Source organism: Chenopodium album, chromosome 26, assembly GCF_948465745.1.
Source record: "Chenopodium album chromosome 26, dcCheAlbu1.1, whole genome shotgun sequence".
Lineage (NCBI taxonomy): Eukaryota > Viridiplantae > Streptophyta > Magnoliopsida > Caryophyllales > Amaranthaceae > Chenopodium > Chenopodium album.
Window position 1 is genome coordinate 6482762 of NC_137859.1, and position 21061 is coordinate 6503822.

Below are 21061 nucleotides of genomic sequence, written 5' to 3' on the forward strand. Positions count from 1 at the left end.
TGTGTGTGTGTGTGTGTGTTTTTTTTTTTTTTTTTGAAAGACAAATTTTGTGTTTCTACTACTACAGTTTTATATAGATATGAACAATTATGAGTTTCCTTCAACAGTTTCAATACAAGACCCAAGTTTATTTTATTTTCGACCATGTACCATGAATTTGTTAGATGTGAAACATGGTCGTACTCCGCACTTGATTAAGCTTGCAGGTCTGGGAGTTTTGTGATTTTCTAAGATGATGTCCCTGAAGCCCAATTTTCTCTGATTGAGATAGGAATCCCCGTTTTGCAGAAGGGGATGAGAGCAAGGTAGATGATGTCCCTGATGCTATAGCAGCTGCTTAAGATGGGAAGCAAGAACTAGTAGCAGATGCTGTAGCATTATTTAAATTTAGGAACTTTAAGAAGGGGCTACATCTCATTTCAGACAATCATTGATGAACTTCTGACATCAGAAAATACAAATTGAAGAAAGCAAATATTTGTGGCAAGAATGTTTAGATTAGGCTTGAGTGATAGTATTATGTACTGAATTCGAGTAATGTAAATTGCACAATTGAAATGAGAATTGAGAATGAAAGCTTGAGTACTTTGATTGATTGAAGGATGATTACAAATGGATAAACATAACTTTAGGTTATGACTCTCTCTAGTAGCTTGAGGCTACAAGTCTCTCTAAGATTAACTCACAAATTTCTGGATAGATCATACTACTGCTAATACTAACAAACATATACTCAAGGCTTAAATCAAACATGTGACAATTCATTAACGAAAATAGAAACCCATAGAAGGCATGATTAAAGATGGCTGCTTCCTTTCCCAAACTTCCTTTTAATTATCTTTGTCATGTTGCTCCTTGGTGCTGACCCCCTGCTGCCCCCAACTTAGCGCGCCTCGTATACACCAAAAGTGGTGGTTGACTTGCGGTGTTGACCTCATTGAACCAATCCATAACATCACTCCCCCCTTTGAGTTTCACCTTGTCCTCAAGGTGGAAGTCGGGAAATCGTAAATTGACCGCTTCAAAGTCTTCCCACGTTGCCTCAAAGTGTGGCAGCCCTTTCCACGCTATTAGCACCTCCAACACGAAAACAGAGCCCTGTTTCCTTCGGCGAATATCGAGTAACTCCTCTGGCTCCACCATTAATTCCAATTCGGCAGTCATTTGTTGCGGGATAGAAGAGTTACAGGGTGTATTTCCCAGCGCTCTCTTCAATTGGGAAATATGAAAAACTGGGTGTAGCTTACAATCCGAAGGCAACCGGAGTTTATACGCCACCTTCCCAAATTTTTTCACCACCTCGAACGGTCCATAGAACCTTGCTGCTAGTTTTTCGAAAGGCCTCTTCGCTAAAGACTTCTGTCTATACGGCTGTAATTTAAGGAACACCTTGTCTCCTTCTTCGAAATTTTCTTCCCTTCTCTGCCTGTCAGCGTGCATTTTCATAATCTGCTGCGCTCGGTGCAAATTCACCCTTAATTCATCCAAGATGCTATCTCGTTCCTTCAAACTCTCCTCTAGCGACTGCACTAAGGTTTGCCCTGCTCCCAATCTCCATAATTTCGGAGGATCTCTGCCATAGACGATCTTGAACGGTGTAATCTTGGTGGATGAGTGTGGGGAGGTGTTATAAGAGTACTCCGCCCATGGTAACCACCGAGCCCATTGCTTCGGCTGTTCGGCGATGAAACAACGTAGATAAGTCTCGAGGCTCTTGTTGACAATCTCCGTTTGCCCATCTGATTGGGGATGATAAGCCGTGCTCCTGCTCAATTGGGTTCCTTGTAACCTGAACAATTCCTTCCAAAACGCACTCATGAACACTCGATCTCTATCGGAAACGATGGTGGCCGGAAATCCGTGGAGGCGCACTATCTCCCTCACAAAGGCGTCGGCCACTTTAAGGGCGTTGAAGGGGTGTCTCAGCCCAATGAAATGGCTGTACTTGGAGAGCCGATCAACCACCACCAGAACCGTGTCGAAGCCGCGGGATACAGGGAGCCCTTCCACGAAGTCCATGGACACATCTTCCCAAATGGCTTCGGGGATCGGAAGGGGTTGGAGCAATCCCAAAGGACACTTGCTCACTGACTTGCTGCGTTGACAGACTTCGCACTCTCGAACAAATTTTCCGACATCCTTCCTCATACCGGACCAAAACCAATCCGCCGCCAATCGGAGATAGGTTTTGATTTCGCCGTCGTGGCCACCAGTTGGAGTGGTGTGGTATTCCTGTAAAAGCAATTGAACAAACTTTGAGGAGTTAGGCAAAACAATTCTGTTTTTATAAAAAACTCGATTCCCTTCTAGATGAAATCCACTCGGCCCATTTTTCCCTTCCTTGAGCCCCCTAACAACTTGGCCCAACCACTTATCAGCTTCCAACTCCTTTTCTAATTCGGTCCAATCCACATATTGTGAGTGGATCATGTTTTTCAACTCCATCTTCTTCATTACTCCCTGTATTCGAACTCCATTACCAGTCAACCTCTCATCCCTCCGCGACAGAGCGTCGGCCACCCTATTGGAGGTGCCCGGTTTGTATTGAATCACAAAATCGAACCCCACAAGCTTTCTTAGCCACCTTTGGTATTCACTACTCACTTCTCTTTGCTCGACCAAGTACTTCAAGCTTTATTGGTCGGTGCGAATGACGAACGGCCGACCAAGCAAATAGTGCCTCCACCTTGTCACCGCTAAGGAAATTGCCATCAATTCCTTTTCATATATAGACTTCCCACGAGCTCGGACCCCAAGCAACTTACTATAATACGCAATTGGCCGCCCACCTTGCATCATCACCGCCCCTAATCCAAACCCCGATGCGTCGGTTTCCACCACAAACCCCTCCTTGAAATTCGGAACCGCCAGAACAGGAGCCGTGGTCATTGCGACCTTTAATTTTTGGAAAGCGGCAGTAGCGGCTTCCGACCACCCAAAAATCTCTTTTTTCAATTGAGATGTTAATGGGCCAGCTATCTGAGCATAGTGTGCTACAAACTTCCGGTAGTAACCGGTCAACCCGAGAAATCCCCGCAACTCCCTGAGGTTTCGTGGTATCTCCCACTCAAGGATGGACTTTATCTTATCTCCATCCATTGAGACACCTTCTGCCGAAATTACATGGCCTAAATAGGCAATTTCCGATTTCCCGAATTCGCATTTCTTCATGTTGGCGTACAATTGGTGTTCCTCTAGCCTTTACAAGACCAACTTCAAGTGATTCTCGTGTTCCCCAATTGCCTTGCTATATATCAAGATATCGTCGAAAAAGACTAGCACAAACTTCCTTAAATAGGGACGAAAGACATCGTTCATAAGAGATTGGAACGTTGCCGGTGCGTTAGTGAGCCCAAACGGCATTACCAAAAATTCGTAATGCCCCTCATGGGTTCGGAAGGCCGTTTTATGCGTATCTTCCGGCTTAACTCGAATTTGATGATAGCCCGATTTAAGATCAAGCTTCGAGAACACCGTAGCCCCATGTAGCTCGTCTAGTAACTCATCAATACCGGGAATCGGATATTTATCCGGCACCGTTTCCTTGTTCAAGGCCCGGTAATCAACACAAAACCGCCAAGACCCGTCTTTTTTCTTCACTAGCAATACCGGACTTGAGAAAGGGCTCATTGAAGGCTTTATAATTCCGGTCTCGAGCATCTCGTGAATAAGCCTTTCGATCTCGTCTTTTTGGGCTTGAGGATACCGGTAAGGACGGACACTAACCGGGTCGGATCCCCTTTTGAGATTAATGGAGTGCTCATGATCTCTTTTAGGAGGTAGTCCATTGGGCATTTCAAACACCCCTTGAAACTGGCCCAACAACTTCTCCAAGTAAGGAGGTGGGCTTGCTGGACTTGGGCCTGATTTGGTGAACTCTGCCAAATTTAATTCCACCAAAAGGCCTTGTTTTTCCTTCTTTAAAATTCTAAGCATGGACTTCAACGTCACTTGAGTTTTCTCAAGTGTAGGGTCGCCGGTCAAAGTGACCGGTGTTCCGGCAATCGAGAATTTCATAACATGGGTCCGCCAATTTGTGACCACCGAGCCCAACTTCGCAAGCCATTGAATACCAAGGATGACTTCGGCACTCCCTAGTGAGAGTGGTAAGAAATCCTCCGTGATGGTCACCCCACCACTCAACTCCACCTTAACTCCCTTGCACACCCCACTCCCATGAACCAAGTCCCCGTTGCCTAATGAGACCGAGAATTCTCCCCCTTGCACCACCTCAATCGCCACTTGTTCTATCACCGAAAGAGCCAAAAAATTGTGAGTAGCCCCGGGGTCTATCATCACCACAACCTCTTGACCTCGAATCACACCTCGTAATTTCATTGTTTTCGGGTTGTGAATCCCAATCACGGCACAAAGTGAGGCTTGCTCCTCGGAAGTAGTATCATCTACCACCTCCGGCCCTTCGATCTCAATCTCCTCTTCTCCTTCCGCTACTAGAAGTACACTAAGCTCTTTCTTCTTACATCGATGACCTACACCCCACCTCTCATCACACCGAAAACACAAGCCTCTTGCCCTCCTCTCTTGTAATTCAAACTCGGTAAGCCTTCTTGTCCCTCCCGTTGACCCTTGACGTTGACCTTGAGTAGCACGATTCATGTTAACTGATCCTTGAGACTCAGGGGCCTTGGGCCAAGATTTGGGCGGCCCACTTCCACTGCTGCCCGGCAGCCCATAAGTGGAGATTAATCCTCCCTTGTTCATGGTTTGGTGCAGGGGTTGGTTAGAAGGACCACTCAGCATTGGGCTCGAATTTGAAGGCCCACTATTCGCCACTCCTTTCCAGCCTCCCATGGGCCGTTTCCCTTGCTGGACTCTATTCTTCTCCTCAATCCGACCCGCCATCTCCATAGCCTTCTCTAATGTGGACGGATTCAAGAGCCTTAATTCTGACTTCACCTCTTCCCTCAATCCTATGATAAACTGTCCCAACATCAAACTTTCCGGCACATCCTCAAGTGGCGCCGCCATCTCTATGAAGCGACGGCGATACTCCGCCACCGTCCCCACCTGTTCAACGGCCAACCATTGTTTGTGTAAGGTTCCGACGTGAGAGGGTCGGAACTCATTGAGGACTCGCTGTTTGAGATCCGGCCATCCATAAAACGGTCGTCTCTTTTGTTCCCATTAAAACCATTTCAAAGCCGCCCCATCCATAGCCACCACCGTGGCTTCCATTTTCTCTCTCTCCGACAATCGGTAAAACTCAAAGAACATCTCTACCCGAGCGGTCCAACTATCCGGGTCAGTACCTTCGAAAACTGGCATATCCAATTTGCGGTGTTTCCACTGTGCTCCGCCGCCTCCTCCGCCGCCGTCGCGCCACCCGTTATCGGGTGGATGCCACCCTGGTTCGTCAAAGGTTCTCGGCCCTGAGGGGGTTCGGACCCTTTCCATCTCCTGGTGAGAGGTATTCTCCCCCACCACCGGCTGCTCTAGGGGGGGTAACACTGGTTGCGACGGATGTTGGTTTTGGGGTTGCACGAACTTCAATTTCTCCAGTTCCTCCTGAAGTTTCGTAAATTTGCCACGGTCTAAGGTGGCCTGAGTGTTCACGGTGGCGCGGAATTGGTCTAGGCGTTCCTCTAGGCGATTGACGGTATTCGCCACCACCTCCTCCGTTTTCTTCCTTTCCTTCTCGATTTCCCTGCGTTCTTCTTCCATGGCCGCCTTAATGGCCGCTGCTACGGCGCGCGTGAGGTTGTCTTCTTGGGGCTGCAGCTTCTCTTGTATGAGAGTTAGGGCTCCTTCTATGGCGGTGAGGCGTTGCGGTAAGTCTCCTTCCATGGCTGGTCTGATTCGATTTTTTTTTTTTTTTTTTTTTTTAAAATCTGGGTGGTGGTTTCCGACACCGGCGGTCGCAGGACCACCGCTCTGATACCAACTATTATGTACTGAATTCGAGTAATGTAAATTGCACAATTGAAATGAGAATTGAGAATGAAAGCTTGAGTACTTTGATTGATTGAAGGATGATTACAAATGGATAAACATAACTTTAGGTTATGACTCTCTCTAGTAGCTTGAGGCTACAAGTCTCTCTAAGATTAACTCACAAATTTCTGGATAGATCATACTACTGCTAATACTAACAAACATATACTCAAGGCTTAAATCAAACATGTGACAATTCATTAACGAAAATAGAAACCCATAGAAGGCATGATTAAAGATGGCTGCTTCCTTTCCCAAACTTCCTTTTAATTATCTTTGTCATGTTGCTCCTTGGTGCTGACCCCCTGCTGCCCCCAACTTAGCGCGCCTCGTATACACCAAAAGTGGTGGTTGACTTGCGGTGTTGACCTCATTGAACCAATCCATAACAGATAGCAACTCTGTCCAGATTAAGTTGCTGCGTGAAGTCACTGGCTTACAAGATCAGGATTCAGGAGAATGGTGCAGATTAGGAGCTGTCTGCAGTAACTAAGTCTGTGATTTGAGTTATCAAAATACTGTGTTGTATATTACTCCCTCCGTCCCCTTTTGATAGTCCCCTATGGACAAATTTTAGTCCCAAAATGTTCACCCCATTTGCTTTTTCCAACAACTATTAATATTAATTTTTTACCAAAATTCCCTCCAATTTGCAACAATATATGTGCAAACTTAACTTTCCCATGTAAATTTTGTTTTCTCATGTACTTTTATTACTTTCTCTTTCTACTTTTTTGCATACCCAATGTCAATTTATTTTTTCAATGTACTTTAACTATTCATTTTTGTGTTTATTAATTCCCGTGAAAAATGCCCATAAGGGACTATCAAAAGGGGACGGAGGTAGTATGTATTTATGTGATTAAAAAAAAAAAAAAGGTTTTTGAAGTACATACCTATTGTTGATACAATTAATCCAAGCTAAGCTTGGCCTTGTAGAAAGAACACCTTCTATAACTCAAGTTTGAGGGTTCAATCTACAGGGCACTTTGGAGAAGGGATTCCATTGCCCTATCCCCACTCCCAAAGTTTCTATCACACAAACCCAGGCTAAATTGACCTGTGAGGGAGAGCTGAGAAGTGAGAATTGAAACATAGGATTTAATTTTGAAGATTGAAGGAATATAACAGGCAAACGCGAGAAAGCCATGGAAAAGAGCAATGAAAAGACTAACAGTCAAACCCACAAGATCGGGCAAAACTTTAAATTTTAAAACCCAGCATATGTCCTTGATTAATTAAATGGGATACTCATTTTTATACATTCTGAATATATTTGCACAATTGCACTCTTTGCCCTTGCATCAGTATTGACCATCATTTTGAATCTTGCATTGCAACTTCCAAAGCAGGGAACAAATACATTGATCAGGGGAAAATTGTATCATGAAATGTAAGTATACAGCAGCAGATAAACAGAACAATGCCAAAAAAAAAATAATGAGATCTGATCTTTCTTTCTCTTACTACGTGGAGAAAAAGTTGGCTGGCTGGGCAAGGGATGAAAAAACAAAATCATCCTTGTATACTCAAAATGTGACACTATCACTGAAGCCATTCTCTGCCGGAAGCTGTTAGGCTAACATCTTCTCCTGTCAGTTGAATCCTTGCAGCATAAATATGAAGGTGATTCCATAGTAGGATGGACAACTAGTAAGATGGATCGTGATTCCATAGTAGGATGGACAACTAGTAAGATGGATCTTCATTCACATCAGCAGCAACTTGAATGGCATGACATGGGTCAAGGGCTATGAGATTAGCCACAGCCCAAAAGATGTAATTTGGATGATCCAGCACCAGATGTTGTTAGGACAAGTTATGCAAAGAGGGGAACAGAACAAAACACAAATTAAAACATAAGATAGTCACGAAGAGATAGACACATGATGGACCAGCTGCTATCACAGCTTCGAAATTCTACTGTAATCATGTTATATAATTAAGGAAAGCATAATTATTCAAAAAGAAGTTGGGTAAAAGCCAGAGGAATCAGTATACTTCTATCAATGGCTTCTCTGTCAGAAGTTTTAGTCCTAGTCTTCTAATGCGAGCCTGAGGGTGAGTATAAGTGTATAGCTTACCAAGATAGCGCCATTGGCTATATAAAAAAAGACTCAACAGATACATCTAATTGTTCTCTTGATGCCGAGTTCCTTGAGCAGCTAGTTCACAGCATTATCAAACATGCCTCTTGATGAAGAACAGACAACTGAAGACCTACAGAATCACAATGATTCAGTTAATTTTATGCTCCTGCTTTCTGACACAAAAGAACTTCTCAGTTACCTGTCAAATCCCACCCAACCAAGAGACATTGGAGAATGAATCATATCATATCCCTCTTTAGCCTTTTACTCTCTGGCTCAAGTTCATGAATTATTGGATGTTTGTTCTTCAACTTATGACATCCTGATTGAGAAAGTTCAAACCTCCATTCATGGAGATCATCTTTGCCACACATGTGAGTAGCTAATTTCACAATCTTATGTGGCAATCCGCTACATGTTTTTGCAAGTAACCTAGGCATGTCAACAGGGGAAGACACAAATCCCTTGCCAATTTGAGCTTCATGCTTGAACAATTGCCATGCTGCTTCTTCTTGAAGGAGCTCAACTTTGACTGCCGCAAAGCGTTTAAACATTCTCCATCCCAAGGTCAAGGTACTTAATACCACCTTGCATTTGCTGCCTGCTGCAGGGACTGGAATTCCTATGAGGTCCATAGAAATATCAGTTTCATGTACATCAGCAACACCGTCTAAGAAAAGTGCAAAGCTGCCAAGACCTGCAAGTTTTTGTCTCAACATTGCAGCCCTTACATGTAAATCATCACTTGAAAGATCACATTCAACAACTGCAGCAACAGCATCTTGCACACACTTGACGGTGAACTTATCTGGGGAAGGGACCCAAAAAACATAATCAAACCTGCCTAACGCATAGTTATGCAGGTGCTTCATTAAAAAGGTTTTACCAATTCCTTTTTCGCCATGAATAGCAATCCTTCCAGCCTTGTCCCCTTTCAACAGAAGCTTAAGCTGGTCCAAAGTATCAGAAGCTTCTTGGCCAACTACTTGTTTAACCGGTATATGTAAGCCATGACATAGACCTCGGGCATCAGACAAGGCCTGATTAAGGAGACTGGCACCAATTCTGTCATGAACTCTCATATCATCAATCAGTTTGCTAACATTCCATCTCATCCTTGCATCGCCCACAAGGAAGCACCGCCATTTTCCTACTTCTCTTAATACGCATCGCGCTTTCTCCACGAGTTTCTCACCGTCGGCCATCCAATCCCAGACGGCATGATCTCGCTTTCGCTTCTTGCCTTGAGTAAATGAGATTTCTCTCCTAATGTCCTGCATCCTAGCAACCAAGTATTCAGTCTCATTCAAGAGAATTATTTTCCTCTCATCAAGACTGGATACCCCACTTAAAAAACTCAAAAGCCCAAAAATTCCCATAAATATAGCACCGACCTCCATAGCTAACACTTTCCTGTATACAATTCAACCCGTAAAGATTCTATCTTTCCTCAAATTATACAATTTAACCCGTAAAGATTCTATCAAACCCTAATTCCAATTTTAACAAAACCAATCCTTACTTTTCCACCATTATATACTATATAATTCGACACTTTACATGAGATTAAACAGTAATTAAAGCTTAATGCAAATAATAATTGAAAAAAATAAAATAAAATTGGATGAATTCAGATGAAGCTAACAAAAGTAAAAACTAGTATAATAACAACAGCAACATATAGTGATCAAATAAAATTGCAGTTGGATGATTGATTAAATAAAGTAAATACCATAATCACGAATAATTTAAATAGACAAAGTATCATAGGAATAAAGCAGAAATCTGAAATTGAAGAAATTAAATAATCATAAGAATAACCTGAAGTTTGACTGAGCTTAAAGAAGCAAAAAATGAAGTCGTTGGATCAACGTAAAATCCAGGAGTATATTCAGATGCTGATTGAACTGCACTATGATTACAAGCATAATAAACGGCTCGACTAAAAGAACATAACTATATACGAAGTAAGCAATTACGCGTATAAGTGGCAATATCACATCACTACATTTACTAGTACTTTCTAGGCAACTTCCTCAAAAGAGAGAACTTATATTCCGAGTCATGAAGACCAAAAAATAGCCTTTTCTGTCTATTTCGCTATCTTTAATTTTATCTTTACTTTAACATTTCCAATTTTGGAAATGTGGACATGTAGGATCATTTAGAAACAAAGGCCTGATTTTTAAACTTTTCAATAACTTTGTATATAACCCATTAATAATAAGTGTACCTTGAGAGTGAGGGATAGTACCCAATTTCGGGTAACTCATTTTAAATGTAAATAGGGGATAAAATAAGTTTTACATTTCACGAAATAAAATCTACTCACTACATCTTAACATCACAAAACAATCCTCATAACTTATTGTTCTAAATTAGCTTAAATTTGCTAAAATGCTGAGGTGACAAGTCAAATCTTGGGAGAAATAAGCTACACGATGGATGAGGCATGAGTTTCGACAATACACGACACAAAGAAATTATCTGTCAAGTCAATCAAGACACTATCACATATTCACATCAAATCCCAACAACTAATTAACTAGGTTTAGATAGATACCACTAAGGGCCTGTTCATATTTACTGAACTGAGCTGAACTGAACTGAACTGATTGGAACTGAACTGAACTAGACTTGGCAAACAGGTCATTCGGGTCGGGTTCGGGTCGGGTCAATTCGGATCGGGTCAGTTTCGTGTCAAGAAATGTTCGGGTTGGATTCGGGTCGGGTCGGGTTAATTCGGGTTTCGGGTTAAATTCGGGTCGACGATTCGAGTCGAGTTCGGGTCGTGTCAAGTTCGGGTCGTGTCAATTTCGGGTCGTGTCAATTCGAGTCGGGTCAAATTCGGGTCAAAGTTGTCGGGTCAAGTTCGGGTCGAGTCAAGTTTGGATCGAGTCAACTTCGGGTCGGGTCTTTTCGAGTCTGGTTGATTCGGGTCAAGTCAACTTTCAGATCTAGATGTCAGGTCAAGTTCGGATCGGGTCAATTCAGGTCGAGTAAGTTTTCAAGGCCAATAATAATAATGATAATAATCGTGCCTAACAATAATAATAATAATAATAATAATAATAGTCTTAATCAAGTGGGACTCTTTGTAAATTGCAAAATTACACATTACTCATACAATTTATTTGTTTTAATCAGGTGAATATTTGTTTTAACATGATTCGTTTTATTATAAATTTATTGTTATGACTTATGGTCTCAAACAAGCTGTCTAGCATCTTTTGTCTACTGATCATTACTCATTTACTCAATTGTAGCATTTACTACGTATATCGATATATTAAGTGTACAACTAAACTAATACGTAGTATATCAAATTCATGAACTATACAAATATAGTAGGAATAGTACTTCTAAGATATAGCGTGATTGTCGCATAATGTATAGTATACTTATAAAATAAAAAAAGTCGGATTTTTTTTATGTGTATTGCTTTGTGATCAATCGCAGAACACTCGAACGTTATTGCATAGTAATATAGTATGAACTTTATTTTATATTTATATATAGTGAGATATTTGGATATAAATTTGAAATCACATCGTTGATTCAAAATCTACAAAGTTACACTTAAAAATTTAGAGAGAATTTTTCCACCATAAACCATAATCAAAATTTTTACTTGAATACTTGATAAAAAAAAGTAGAGGGTAAACTTCCCTCCAAAATATATCTAATTGAAAAAATAGCGGGAAATCTCCCTCTTTTTTTAGTTCAATAGTAACTTTTTAATATTTAGAAAAAAAAAAAGTAAATTGTCTTTCTTGAGTAAATCAGTAACTCAGTAAGCTGACAAAAGGGTCCAAACTCCAAATTCCTATTCTCCTAAACAAAAAAAAAAAAAAGAAGACCCAAAGCAAGAAAAATAAGAACCCTAGAGGCTAGAACAGCCGTTTTCACCCATTCTCCATCTTCTCTTCTGCTTTTTTTTTTTTTTGAAAGACTTCATCTTCTGTTGAGAAGTTCTTAGTTCTCCTTCGTCACTGGTCACTAGATTTGCTCAACAGTTCAAGCATCTACTCCATTCTTTGTCTTCTCAACTCAAGTGAGAAATGTTAGGTAATTGTATATTACTTTGATTCTTTTGTTAATTGGTTAGAACTTAAAAAATGGGAATGAATCTTGTTAAATTGGTTAGAACTTCAAAAATGGGGAATGAATTTCAACTGAAATTGGTTACAACTCAGCCATCCACATGATTGGAAAACAAGCACCTTAATTGGCTTAATGTATTTCAAAGTGTACTCACAGTTCTACAAATTCATCTTTAATTGGTTTCTAATGCATGTATCCTTTTTTGCATGTATATACCGTGCTGACACTTTTGGGCTTATGGCGTTTTGAACCATCTCAGAGGCAGAGCTTCCACAAGAGCAGTGTAAGTTCATATAATCATATTCATATATATTTAAACACTTAAAATTAGACCCAATTTGTTTGGTTTTTGATGGGTGTACATATAATAATTTGAATGAATTTTCTTTGTTCTAATAATTTTGTTTGCATATCACCTTTTGCTTTCATTTGTAGTTAATGTTGTTAGCTAGTAATTCAATATGTATGATTTTAAAAGTGAATAAAGCTGCTTTTCTTTGTATAAATGACATTATTTATACTTCATTTTGTAGATGTGGACTGGAATTTGTATCAAGAGCCATCAGAGCCAGAAGCAGATTTTGGTTCTTCACAAGAAGAAGCCACTCTGGTTCCACCAGAACCTGAATCTGCTACCTTAGAAAAGGTTGTGACCATTTGTGTACCTGATTCTGCTATTTTAGACAAGAGACGGAGCCCGGTGTGGAAGGAATTCCTCATGATTGACATGGTGGAATGTAAAGATGGGAAATCAAGATCAATTTGCAAACATTGTCAAAGCGCATCTTTCATTGCCAACTCCCGTTATGGTACAGGCAATATGAAAAGACATCTTGAAAAATGTAATGCATATCAGAATTCCTTGAAAAAAGGAGGAGCCACAGGTACAAATTTTAACCAACAAGTGTATAGAGAGTTGGTAGCTAAAGCCATTATAAAACATGGATATGCATTTTCTTGGGTTGAACATGATGGTAATAGAGCAATTCATGCATATTTAAATGCTGATGTGAAATTCATTACTAGAAACACCGCTAAAGCTGACTGTCTAAAATTGCATCAAACTTATAAGGCTAAGTTAAAGGCTGCTCTTTGTAAAGTCTCTGGTCGTATTTCTTTGACATGTGATATGTGGACTTCTTGTCAAACTGAGGGATATTTGTGTTTGACTGCTCATTATGTTGATGTTGACTGGAACTTAGTTAGTAGAGTGTTGAACTTCACTCACATTGATACACCACACACTGGAAAAACAATGTATACTGTTGTGTTGGCAATGCTTCAAGATTGGGGTATTGATGACAAGATTTTCAGCTTTACGTTAGATAATGCTTCTAGTAATGATAAAATGCAAAATTATTTGAAGGACACTCTACTTGCAAGAGGGGCTTTGTTGTGTGATGGTGATTTTTTTCATGTGAGATGTGCAGCACATGTATTAAATCTTATTGTTAAAGAAGGTCTTAAAGCTATTGAACATATTGTTGAGAAAGTAAGACTTTGTGTGAAGCGTGTTAAATTTTCCGAAGCAAGAAAAAAAGTTTTTCGTTCTTGTGTGCATTTAGTTAAGCTACAAGAAACCAAATCATTGTGGCTTGATGTCCAAACAAGGTGGAACTCCACGTATATGATGATTGATAGGGCCATTATATACCGTGAGGCCTTTGGAGAAATGTCTGAAGTTCAACTTTGTTGTCCTACTTCGGAAGAGTGGGAAATTCTTGAGAAAATTAGAGATGTTTTAGAACCGTTTCATGAGATAACTGAATTGTTTTCTGGAAGAGATTATCCTACCTCAAATCTTTATTTCGAGAATGTTTGGAAAATTCTCATGTTGTTGACAGATTTGGAGCATGACAGTGATGAAATTCTGAGAAACATGGCAATAGATATGAAAAGCAAGTTTGATAAGTATTGGTTTAAATCAGAAGATGATGACTATGGCATGTTGTTTGCATTTGCTGTTATTCTTGATCCTCGTTGCAAATTATCTGTTCTCAAGTTTTGTTATGAACACATGTTTGGAGAGGTAGTGGCCACCATGAAAGTTAACGAAATTCAGTATAACTTGGGAAAGCTTTATAAGCTGTATGTCCGAAATGAAGCATCACCGACATCAAATATTGACACTAGTTCAAGGTGCAAATCCTCCACAAACACTTCATATGGGAACCGCAAGAGAAAATATGACTACTTCGCGGTAATTTTTATTATGTTATTTCAAAGTTATAGATAAAATGTATAGTACTTTACTTACTGTTTGTTTATGTTTTAAGTTTATTAGAGTTTGATTTATTATGCTTTTCAATTGTTGTTAGTTATTTCATTTCTTGCTTCACTACTTGATTTTAGTTAATGCAGATGAATTTCTGAATTCAATAACCAAAGATCATATAGAAAATTAGGGAAAATTGTATATTATAATGTTTTTATGATTCTTTGACTATGCTAATAAGCGCTATGGGTGGCAAAATAGTCCAGGAACTCCAAAATAGAAGGGATAGAAGTTAGAATCCCTATTTTCTTATCTTGCTGCAGTGATAAAATACATATCATGTTGAGTAATTGTTAAAATATGTTCCTACTTATTAGCAAAGTTGGGTGGGCTTAGGATTCTTGATTAAAATAATGTAGTTGAGGCAATGATATATATTGGTTTAGAGCTCATAACAGTAGGATTTAATGGATTTATTATGCTTTTTAGTTTTCCTATTTCTATTTTTTCAAATCTGATCTCATGATATGTTTAAGTTTTCTTATTTTATTGGTTTCAATTTTGTTAGTTTCTGGATTTTAGTGTTTGATTCATATTTTGTTGTGTTGAATTCAGAAATATGATGATAAGGAGGCCTTCTCTTCACATGCTGAAAGGTCCATGTTGGATGTCTATCTTGAGGACCCTAAATTAGATCGAACAACGAAGCTTGATGTATTAGCTTATTGGAAACAAAATGAACTTCGATATAAAGAGCTTTCTTGTCTTGCTAGAGATATTTTGGCTGTGCCCCTAACAACCGTTGCTTCGGAATCAACTTTTAGCATAGGAGGTAGAATATTGAATAAATGGAGAAGCTGTTACCTTCCTGAAAATGTGGAAGCTTTGATAACAACTCGTAGTTGGATGTTTTCTTATGAATGTAAGTACCTTTTCATGGAGAAGTAAGAAGTTGATAGTTGATACTATACTTTATTTTTGCACCACTAATTTATATTTGAAAAATTAAATATAACATTTTGTTTTTATGTTTGTAGCAAATGAAGAAGATGCATTTGTCGGAACTTATGTGGATTGGGCTACAACAACATCACATGTTTGATGTCGAGAATTTAGAGGGGTGGAGTATTGTAGTATGATTTTTAAAGAATATTAGTTTGTTTGATATTAGAACTTGTATTGTATTCGCTAAATCTTTGTTATTTTTTTTGCCTATTAGAACTTGTGCAATATATTAGAACCTGCTCCTTAGTTTGCTGCTGCTATATCCTTATGGTTCAGGACTGGTGAATGGGTTTTATTAGCTGCTTGTGACATGATTTGTTCATATATAAACTCTAATTTGATGTCAAGTTACAATTTGCTAACATTGAATGGGTTTTATTAGTTGCTTGTGACATGATTTGTTCATATATAAACTCTAATTTGATGTCAAGTTGCAATTTGCTAACATTATATGTAATATACGAGTTACTAATAAGGGATGCTTTGAAATTCATACATGTGCTTTAGTAGTTGTATAATTGTATTGTTGCCGGTGGACTAATTTTTATTTTTTAAAGCTGAAAGTTGACAATACATTAGTGCATTGAAGAAATATTGGTGTACTTTTGGGTTTTGTACTGATGTACTCTACTAGTCTACTCCTTAAAGATTTTATTGAGTAATTTTAATCTTTTCTCCTAACAAAATTATTCATTTTTGGAAAGTAGTGGTAATATAAATAATTATAATGTAATCCATTACACCATTTTAGAGAGAAATAAATTATATATATATAATTAATTAATTAGTCCTAAATTAGTCATTTCACGTATAACGATAATTATATTTCGGGTCAATCACATCAGGTCAATTCGGGTCGGGTTATTTCGGGTTTCGGGTCAATAACTTCGAGTCACTTCGGGTCGGGTCATTTCGGGTCGGGTCTTTTCGGGTTTCGAGTCAGTTCGGGTCAATCAATTCGGGTTAAGATTGGGTCGGGTCACTTCGGGTTTCGGGTCATTTCGGGTCGGGTCAAGTTCGGGTTTCGGGTCAATTTCGGGTTGGGTCATTCGGGTCGGGTCACTTCGGGTCATCGGGTCATGTTCGGGTCAACTCCATTCGGGTCGGGTTCAGGTCGGGTCGGGTTAGTTCGAGTTCGGGTCATTTTCGGGTCAATGATTTCGGGTCAACTTCAGGTTACGGGTCGGGTCATTCGGGTCGGGTCAATCGGGTCGGGTCAGGATTGCCAGGTCTAAACTGAACTGAACTGAACTGAATTGAGCTGAAATAAATATTTTATGTGAGAGGGAAATTAAGAGCTGAACTGAACTGAACTGATTGGAAATGAACTGAACTGAACTGAACTGAACTGAACTGAACTGAACTGAACTGAACTGAACTGAAATTAAGTAAATGTGAACAGGCCCTAAAATATCAATAATTAATTAACTATAGTTTTATACTTTTATGTAATGATAACACAATAACAACCCAATAGGTGCATATATACTCTGTGTGACTAGCTACAATGTGTGACCGACAGGGGCAGAGCTACAGGGAGGACTGGCAGAGGCCTGGCCTATGTAGCCTAAACCCACGGCCCTCAATTCTCTAAACTGCCCCCTGCAGTTTTTAGCATATATGTTAATCATTTCATAAACTTCATGTTGAAATTCTGGTGGTTCATTGGTGAGTGGGCTTACAATACCCTCTTTAGGTCCAAGCCTCCAAGGTTTGATCCTTCTTAGTGTTCAATTATTATTTTTTTTTACATTTTTTTTTTTCCTTTTTTTTTTTTGCCAAAATTCTATACTAAACTTCTTCAACTCCTCCATAAGTAAATTATCTTTTCAATTCTTCAATCTTCTACGTTCTATTATTATTTTTTTTACATTTTATTTTTTCATCTCTTTTTTTTTTTTGCCAAATTCTATACTAAACTTCTTCAACTCTTCCATAAGTGATTAATCTCTTCAATCTTCTACATGTACTCAATCGGATAATTTTGTCCAATTGTTCAGTAATAATTTGTCTATATATCACTTTTTTTTTTGTGGATAATATGATTGGTATAATCATGAAATAAGAAGCTCTTAATTTTAAAGTGAGTGGTTGATAGTCAACAAGTGAATTTACACTGATTTTATACATAAGAAAATAAATTGCCAATAATTTTATCAAGTAAGCTATTATTGACATTTTTTTTAATATGAAAACTCATAAATTGCGATTCAAAAAAAAAAAATTGTTATAATAATAAGCCATATACAGTATTTATATATTGATTCAACCGCCAGCCTCCCTAGCTTAAAAATCGTGGCTACGCCCCTGGTGACCGACACATCAAAACACTAAATGAGTAACCCTTGGCCGATAGAGTAATCCCTGATCGATTGAGTAATCCCTGAATAAGTATTTCCGGCCACACTATGTGGCCAAGCCAGCCACATATAAATCTTTGTAATATTTGATTTCTATCCATCATATATAGATTGTTTTTAAAAGAAACAAATGAATATCAAATCCACCAATTATATATATCCGCGTAACTGTACAATTATATAATAGATATATATAACATAATATAATTATGTTAGGTCTTATTCAATTCATATTAATGTTTAATTCATTATATTCAATTGTTACATTCTCTTACTAATATGCAGCTCTATATATATATGGTCAAAGTAATATATTGACGCATGTGCACAATTAAAGTGAAAATAACAATAGGACTGAAGGAAGTATGATAAATTGATAACAAGGGACTGAGGGAATATCACATTCATTTTTGGCAAAGGCTTTGACCTTTTCACCTAGGCATGTGAGGCCTTCGTAGGCTTAACTAGACGTTGGGATGTCTAGTGGGATAGCACGAAAGAGATGGCTTGAGTAAACATTAGCACGGACCAGGACTTGCGAAATTTTGAGGTCTCGTGGCATGACATAGCTGACCTGATGATGCAAGGTGCCAAGGCACATACGTGGTGTGAAGTGGGCTGACCGATGCTTAGTTGACTGTGAAGTGTGAACCTATGACAATTCCTAGGTGGTTATAAGTCTTACAACACGAATGATGTGCCTTCTAGAAAATAGGAGCTCATGTCAGTGGGTGATTGCGATAGAGTGTGGGCCGTTACCTTAGTGATTGTACCGGTGATTAGGGTGATGCAAGTCGAGTTCAAGTTTGGAGTAGCTCGATTCGACTCGTCAACACATCGAGTCGAGCTTTATCGAGTTGAGTTTTGACCGAGCTTTGACCGAGTCGAGTTTTGACCAAATTTGTTCGAGTCGAGTCGATCTCGAGTAGCTTAAAATTTGATCCGTCTTTAGTAGAACTCCCTATTTACTATAACATCTCTTCATGATCTTTAATTTTGTCATTTGAGAAGTATATATATGATGATAAGAGTTAGTAAATAATGTTTATTTATTAATTAATAATCTAAAATAAAAGTTTTTTATATCAAAATATTTTCATTTTTGTAAATGTTATATTATATAAAGGATTTCAAGCTTCTTACAAGCTTTCGAGCCGAGTAATGAGCAACTCGACTCGCCTCGTTAACATTTCGAGTCAATCTCGAGTTCGAGTTGAGCTCACTCGAGTCGAGTTTTGACCAAGCGGAACTCGAGTAGCTCATGAGTTGTCTCATCTCATAAGCACCCCTGCCTGCGGCTATTCACGTAATGCAAAACGTGAATAAGAACTTATATGTATGTGGATAAAATTAAAATCTCAATAACCAGTTCCAAACTCTTAACTCTACATACTTCCTTCGTGTGTTTTTTAAGTGTTACATTTAAACTGGTACTTTTGATAAGTAACTATAAAAAAAATAAAAAAAAAAATGGAGGGAGTAATAAGTTGGTTTAAAATTTGGATGGATAGAGTATACAATGTGTATTAAGTAACTTGTAGGGGAAGAAGGGTTAAATAAAATTTGGGGCTCATCAATATAGTATTTAAATTCTTAGCTACATACTAATGCAACAGTGCTTCAAAATGAACATACGTTTTTTATTTCCTTTCTTTATATCTTAACTTTCTGTTCTTCTTTCTTATATATATACACGTAGTATATGTTAATTTCCTCTCTCCTCTGTTATAATCTCATCTCAAAATTTTCTCTCTCCTCTTTTTTGTTCTTACTTTCCTTATAAGTTAATTAAATTTCTTTCTTACCTTACTTCACACATATATATATATATATATATATATATATATATATATATATATATATATATATATATATATATATATATATATATATATATAGAGTAAGATTGCATATCAATTGTAATAATATGAGTAGCTAGGATTTTTCTTAGGGAAGTTTGCATATCAACCGCAATATATATGTTAGGACAATCATGGTAAGATTTATTTGGTGATTATTTAAATATATTGTATCCTTTTCATATAATTTTTCTGATTACCGTAACATTAGATTTATTATTTAAATATATGTAAAATGTCTCCTTCTTTAAATACTAGTAACTTTTTTTAATTTAAAAAAAATAACTAAGGACACACCAGTAGATGACATGTGTCATTGCTGGTGTGTCTTTTACCATATAGTTATTGATTGATTGATTGATGATTCCAAAAAACAAAAAATTAACTTAACTTTCTTTCATAAGTCCCTATCTTCTTCTTTTCTTTTTTTCCCTACCTTTTAAAAGTATGACGTAACACTTATGAATAGTGTTTGGACAATTATACCCTCTAAAACATTTATTTGCTTAATTGCACTTATTATTGTTAATTAGCTCTTCTTTTGAACTTTTTAGAATAACGTGCGGAAATTAATACTCCTAAAAATATTTGTTTACATACTTTTTTTCATTAACACTACTAACAACTAAAGTTGTGACGTAAAGCCAAATCGAAAAAAGCTTTTCGAATATTGCTAGTTATAGTGCGTGTATTTGCCACAATAGTTTCTTAAAAAATTAGACACTGATACATTCAAGAATCAAGAGAGCATTATGTAGTGGTCTAGTGGATGTATATTGTTGGCCTGATGGGTGCTGTGGACGGTTATGCTTATGCCTAACAGCGAGAATTAAAGCTAGGAAATTCCTTTTTTCCAAAAAAAAAAAAAAAAGGAAAAAAAAAACCTAGGAAATTCCTTAGAACTTTAGAAGCCTTGTATATGTATTTATTTATTTTATTTATTTTATTTTATTATTTTTTTTCTTTGAAGAAAAGCCTTGATGCTTGTACTAGTCACGATCAATAGAAGTGCTTTGTAATTATGTGCTTGTTATCGAAGACATTGTCTAGATGCCCTCACGACCTTAAGCCAACAAATAAAAGTTAGCCTTAAAAAAACTCTTTAATTCTCAAAATCTATACACATTAATTTTCTAATTATCATTTGACATGTGGCAAAGTTTCAAAAAATTATAACATTATATGATTATATGAAGTAATATTAGAGCATGAACAATAACATCCTCATCCTCTAATATACTCTATCTTTTATTCATGTCTTGACACCTCATTTTCTCTTTTATATACACTACTTTTCGCTAATTTCATCCTTTTAACTATTTTTCATTCTCTATTTTCCCTACATCAATAAAAATCCCTTATCTCCTCACGTGTAACCCACTACACAATTCCACCCAAAATTTGGCTCTTGAGCCAATGCATCTTCATCCTCCATCTATAGAGAATCCACCTTCATCCTCTTTAATTGAGGATTCT

General features: G+C 38.0%; 3 protein-coding genes and 1 pseudogene across 6 annotated transcripts; 1 reads left to right on the forward strand and 3 right to left on the reverse strand.

The window, feature by feature from the left end:
- Positions 1 to 2634: 2634 nt before the first annotated feature.
- Positions 2635 to 3171, reverse strand: LOC145616711 (putative mitochondrial protein AtMg00860 pseudogene; annotated as a pseudogene).
- Positions 3172 to 3201: 30 nt separating this feature from the next.
- On the reverse strand, positions 3202 to 4989 carry LOC145616713 (uncharacterized). Its single transcript, XM_081671459.1, has one exon. The coding sequence runs from the start codon at positions 4987 to 4989 to the stop codon at positions 3202 to 3204; it is 1788 nt and encodes a 595-aa protein (XP_081527585.1).
- Positions 4990 to 7293: 2304 nt separating this feature from the next.
- Positions 7294 to 10002, reverse strand: LOC145618074 (disease resistance protein At4g27190-like). Of its 3 annotated transcripts, XM_081672856.1 has the most exons (3): positions 9864 to 10002; positions 8242 to 9455; positions 7294 to 8172 (listed from the first exon to the last, which is right to left on the reverse strand). In XM_081672856.1, exon 2 carries the CDS (start codon positions 9440 to 9442, stop codon positions 8282 to 8284), a length of 1161 nt encoding a protein of 386 aa, XP_081528982.1. In that variant the 5' UTR covers positions 9443 to 9455; positions 9864 to 10002; the 3' UTR covers positions 7294 to 8172; positions 8242 to 8281. The 3 variants fall into 3 exon arrangements, with proteins under 3 accessions (XP_081528982.1, XP_081528981.1, XP_081528983.1); XM_081672855.1 differs by having other exon boundaries at positions 7294 to 9455; XM_081672857.1 differs by having other exon boundaries at positions 7294 to 9323; positions 9864 to 9994.
- Positions 10003 to 11891: 1889 nt separating this feature from the next.
- Positions 11892 to 15745, forward strand: LOC145617979 (zinc finger BED domain-containing protein RICESLEEPER 1-like). 2 transcript variants are annotated; one of them, XM_081672754.1, is made up of 6 exons: positions 11892 to 12110; positions 12406 to 12429; positions 12680 to 13030; positions 13991 to 14346; positions 14977 to 15283; positions 15399 to 15745. In XM_081672754.1, exons 1-6 carry the CDS (start codon positions 12104 to 12106, stop codon positions 15461 to 15463), a joined length of 1110 nt encoding a protein of 369 aa, XP_081528880.1. In that variant the 5' UTR covers positions 11892 to 12103; the 3' UTR covers positions 15464 to 15745. The 2 variants fall into 2 exon arrangements, with proteins under 2 accessions (XP_081528880.1, XP_081528882.1); XM_081672756.1 differs by having other exon boundaries at positions 11893 to 12110; positions 14180 to 14346; positions 15399 to 15744.
- The last annotated feature ends 5316 nt before the right edge of the window (positions 15746 to 21061 follow it).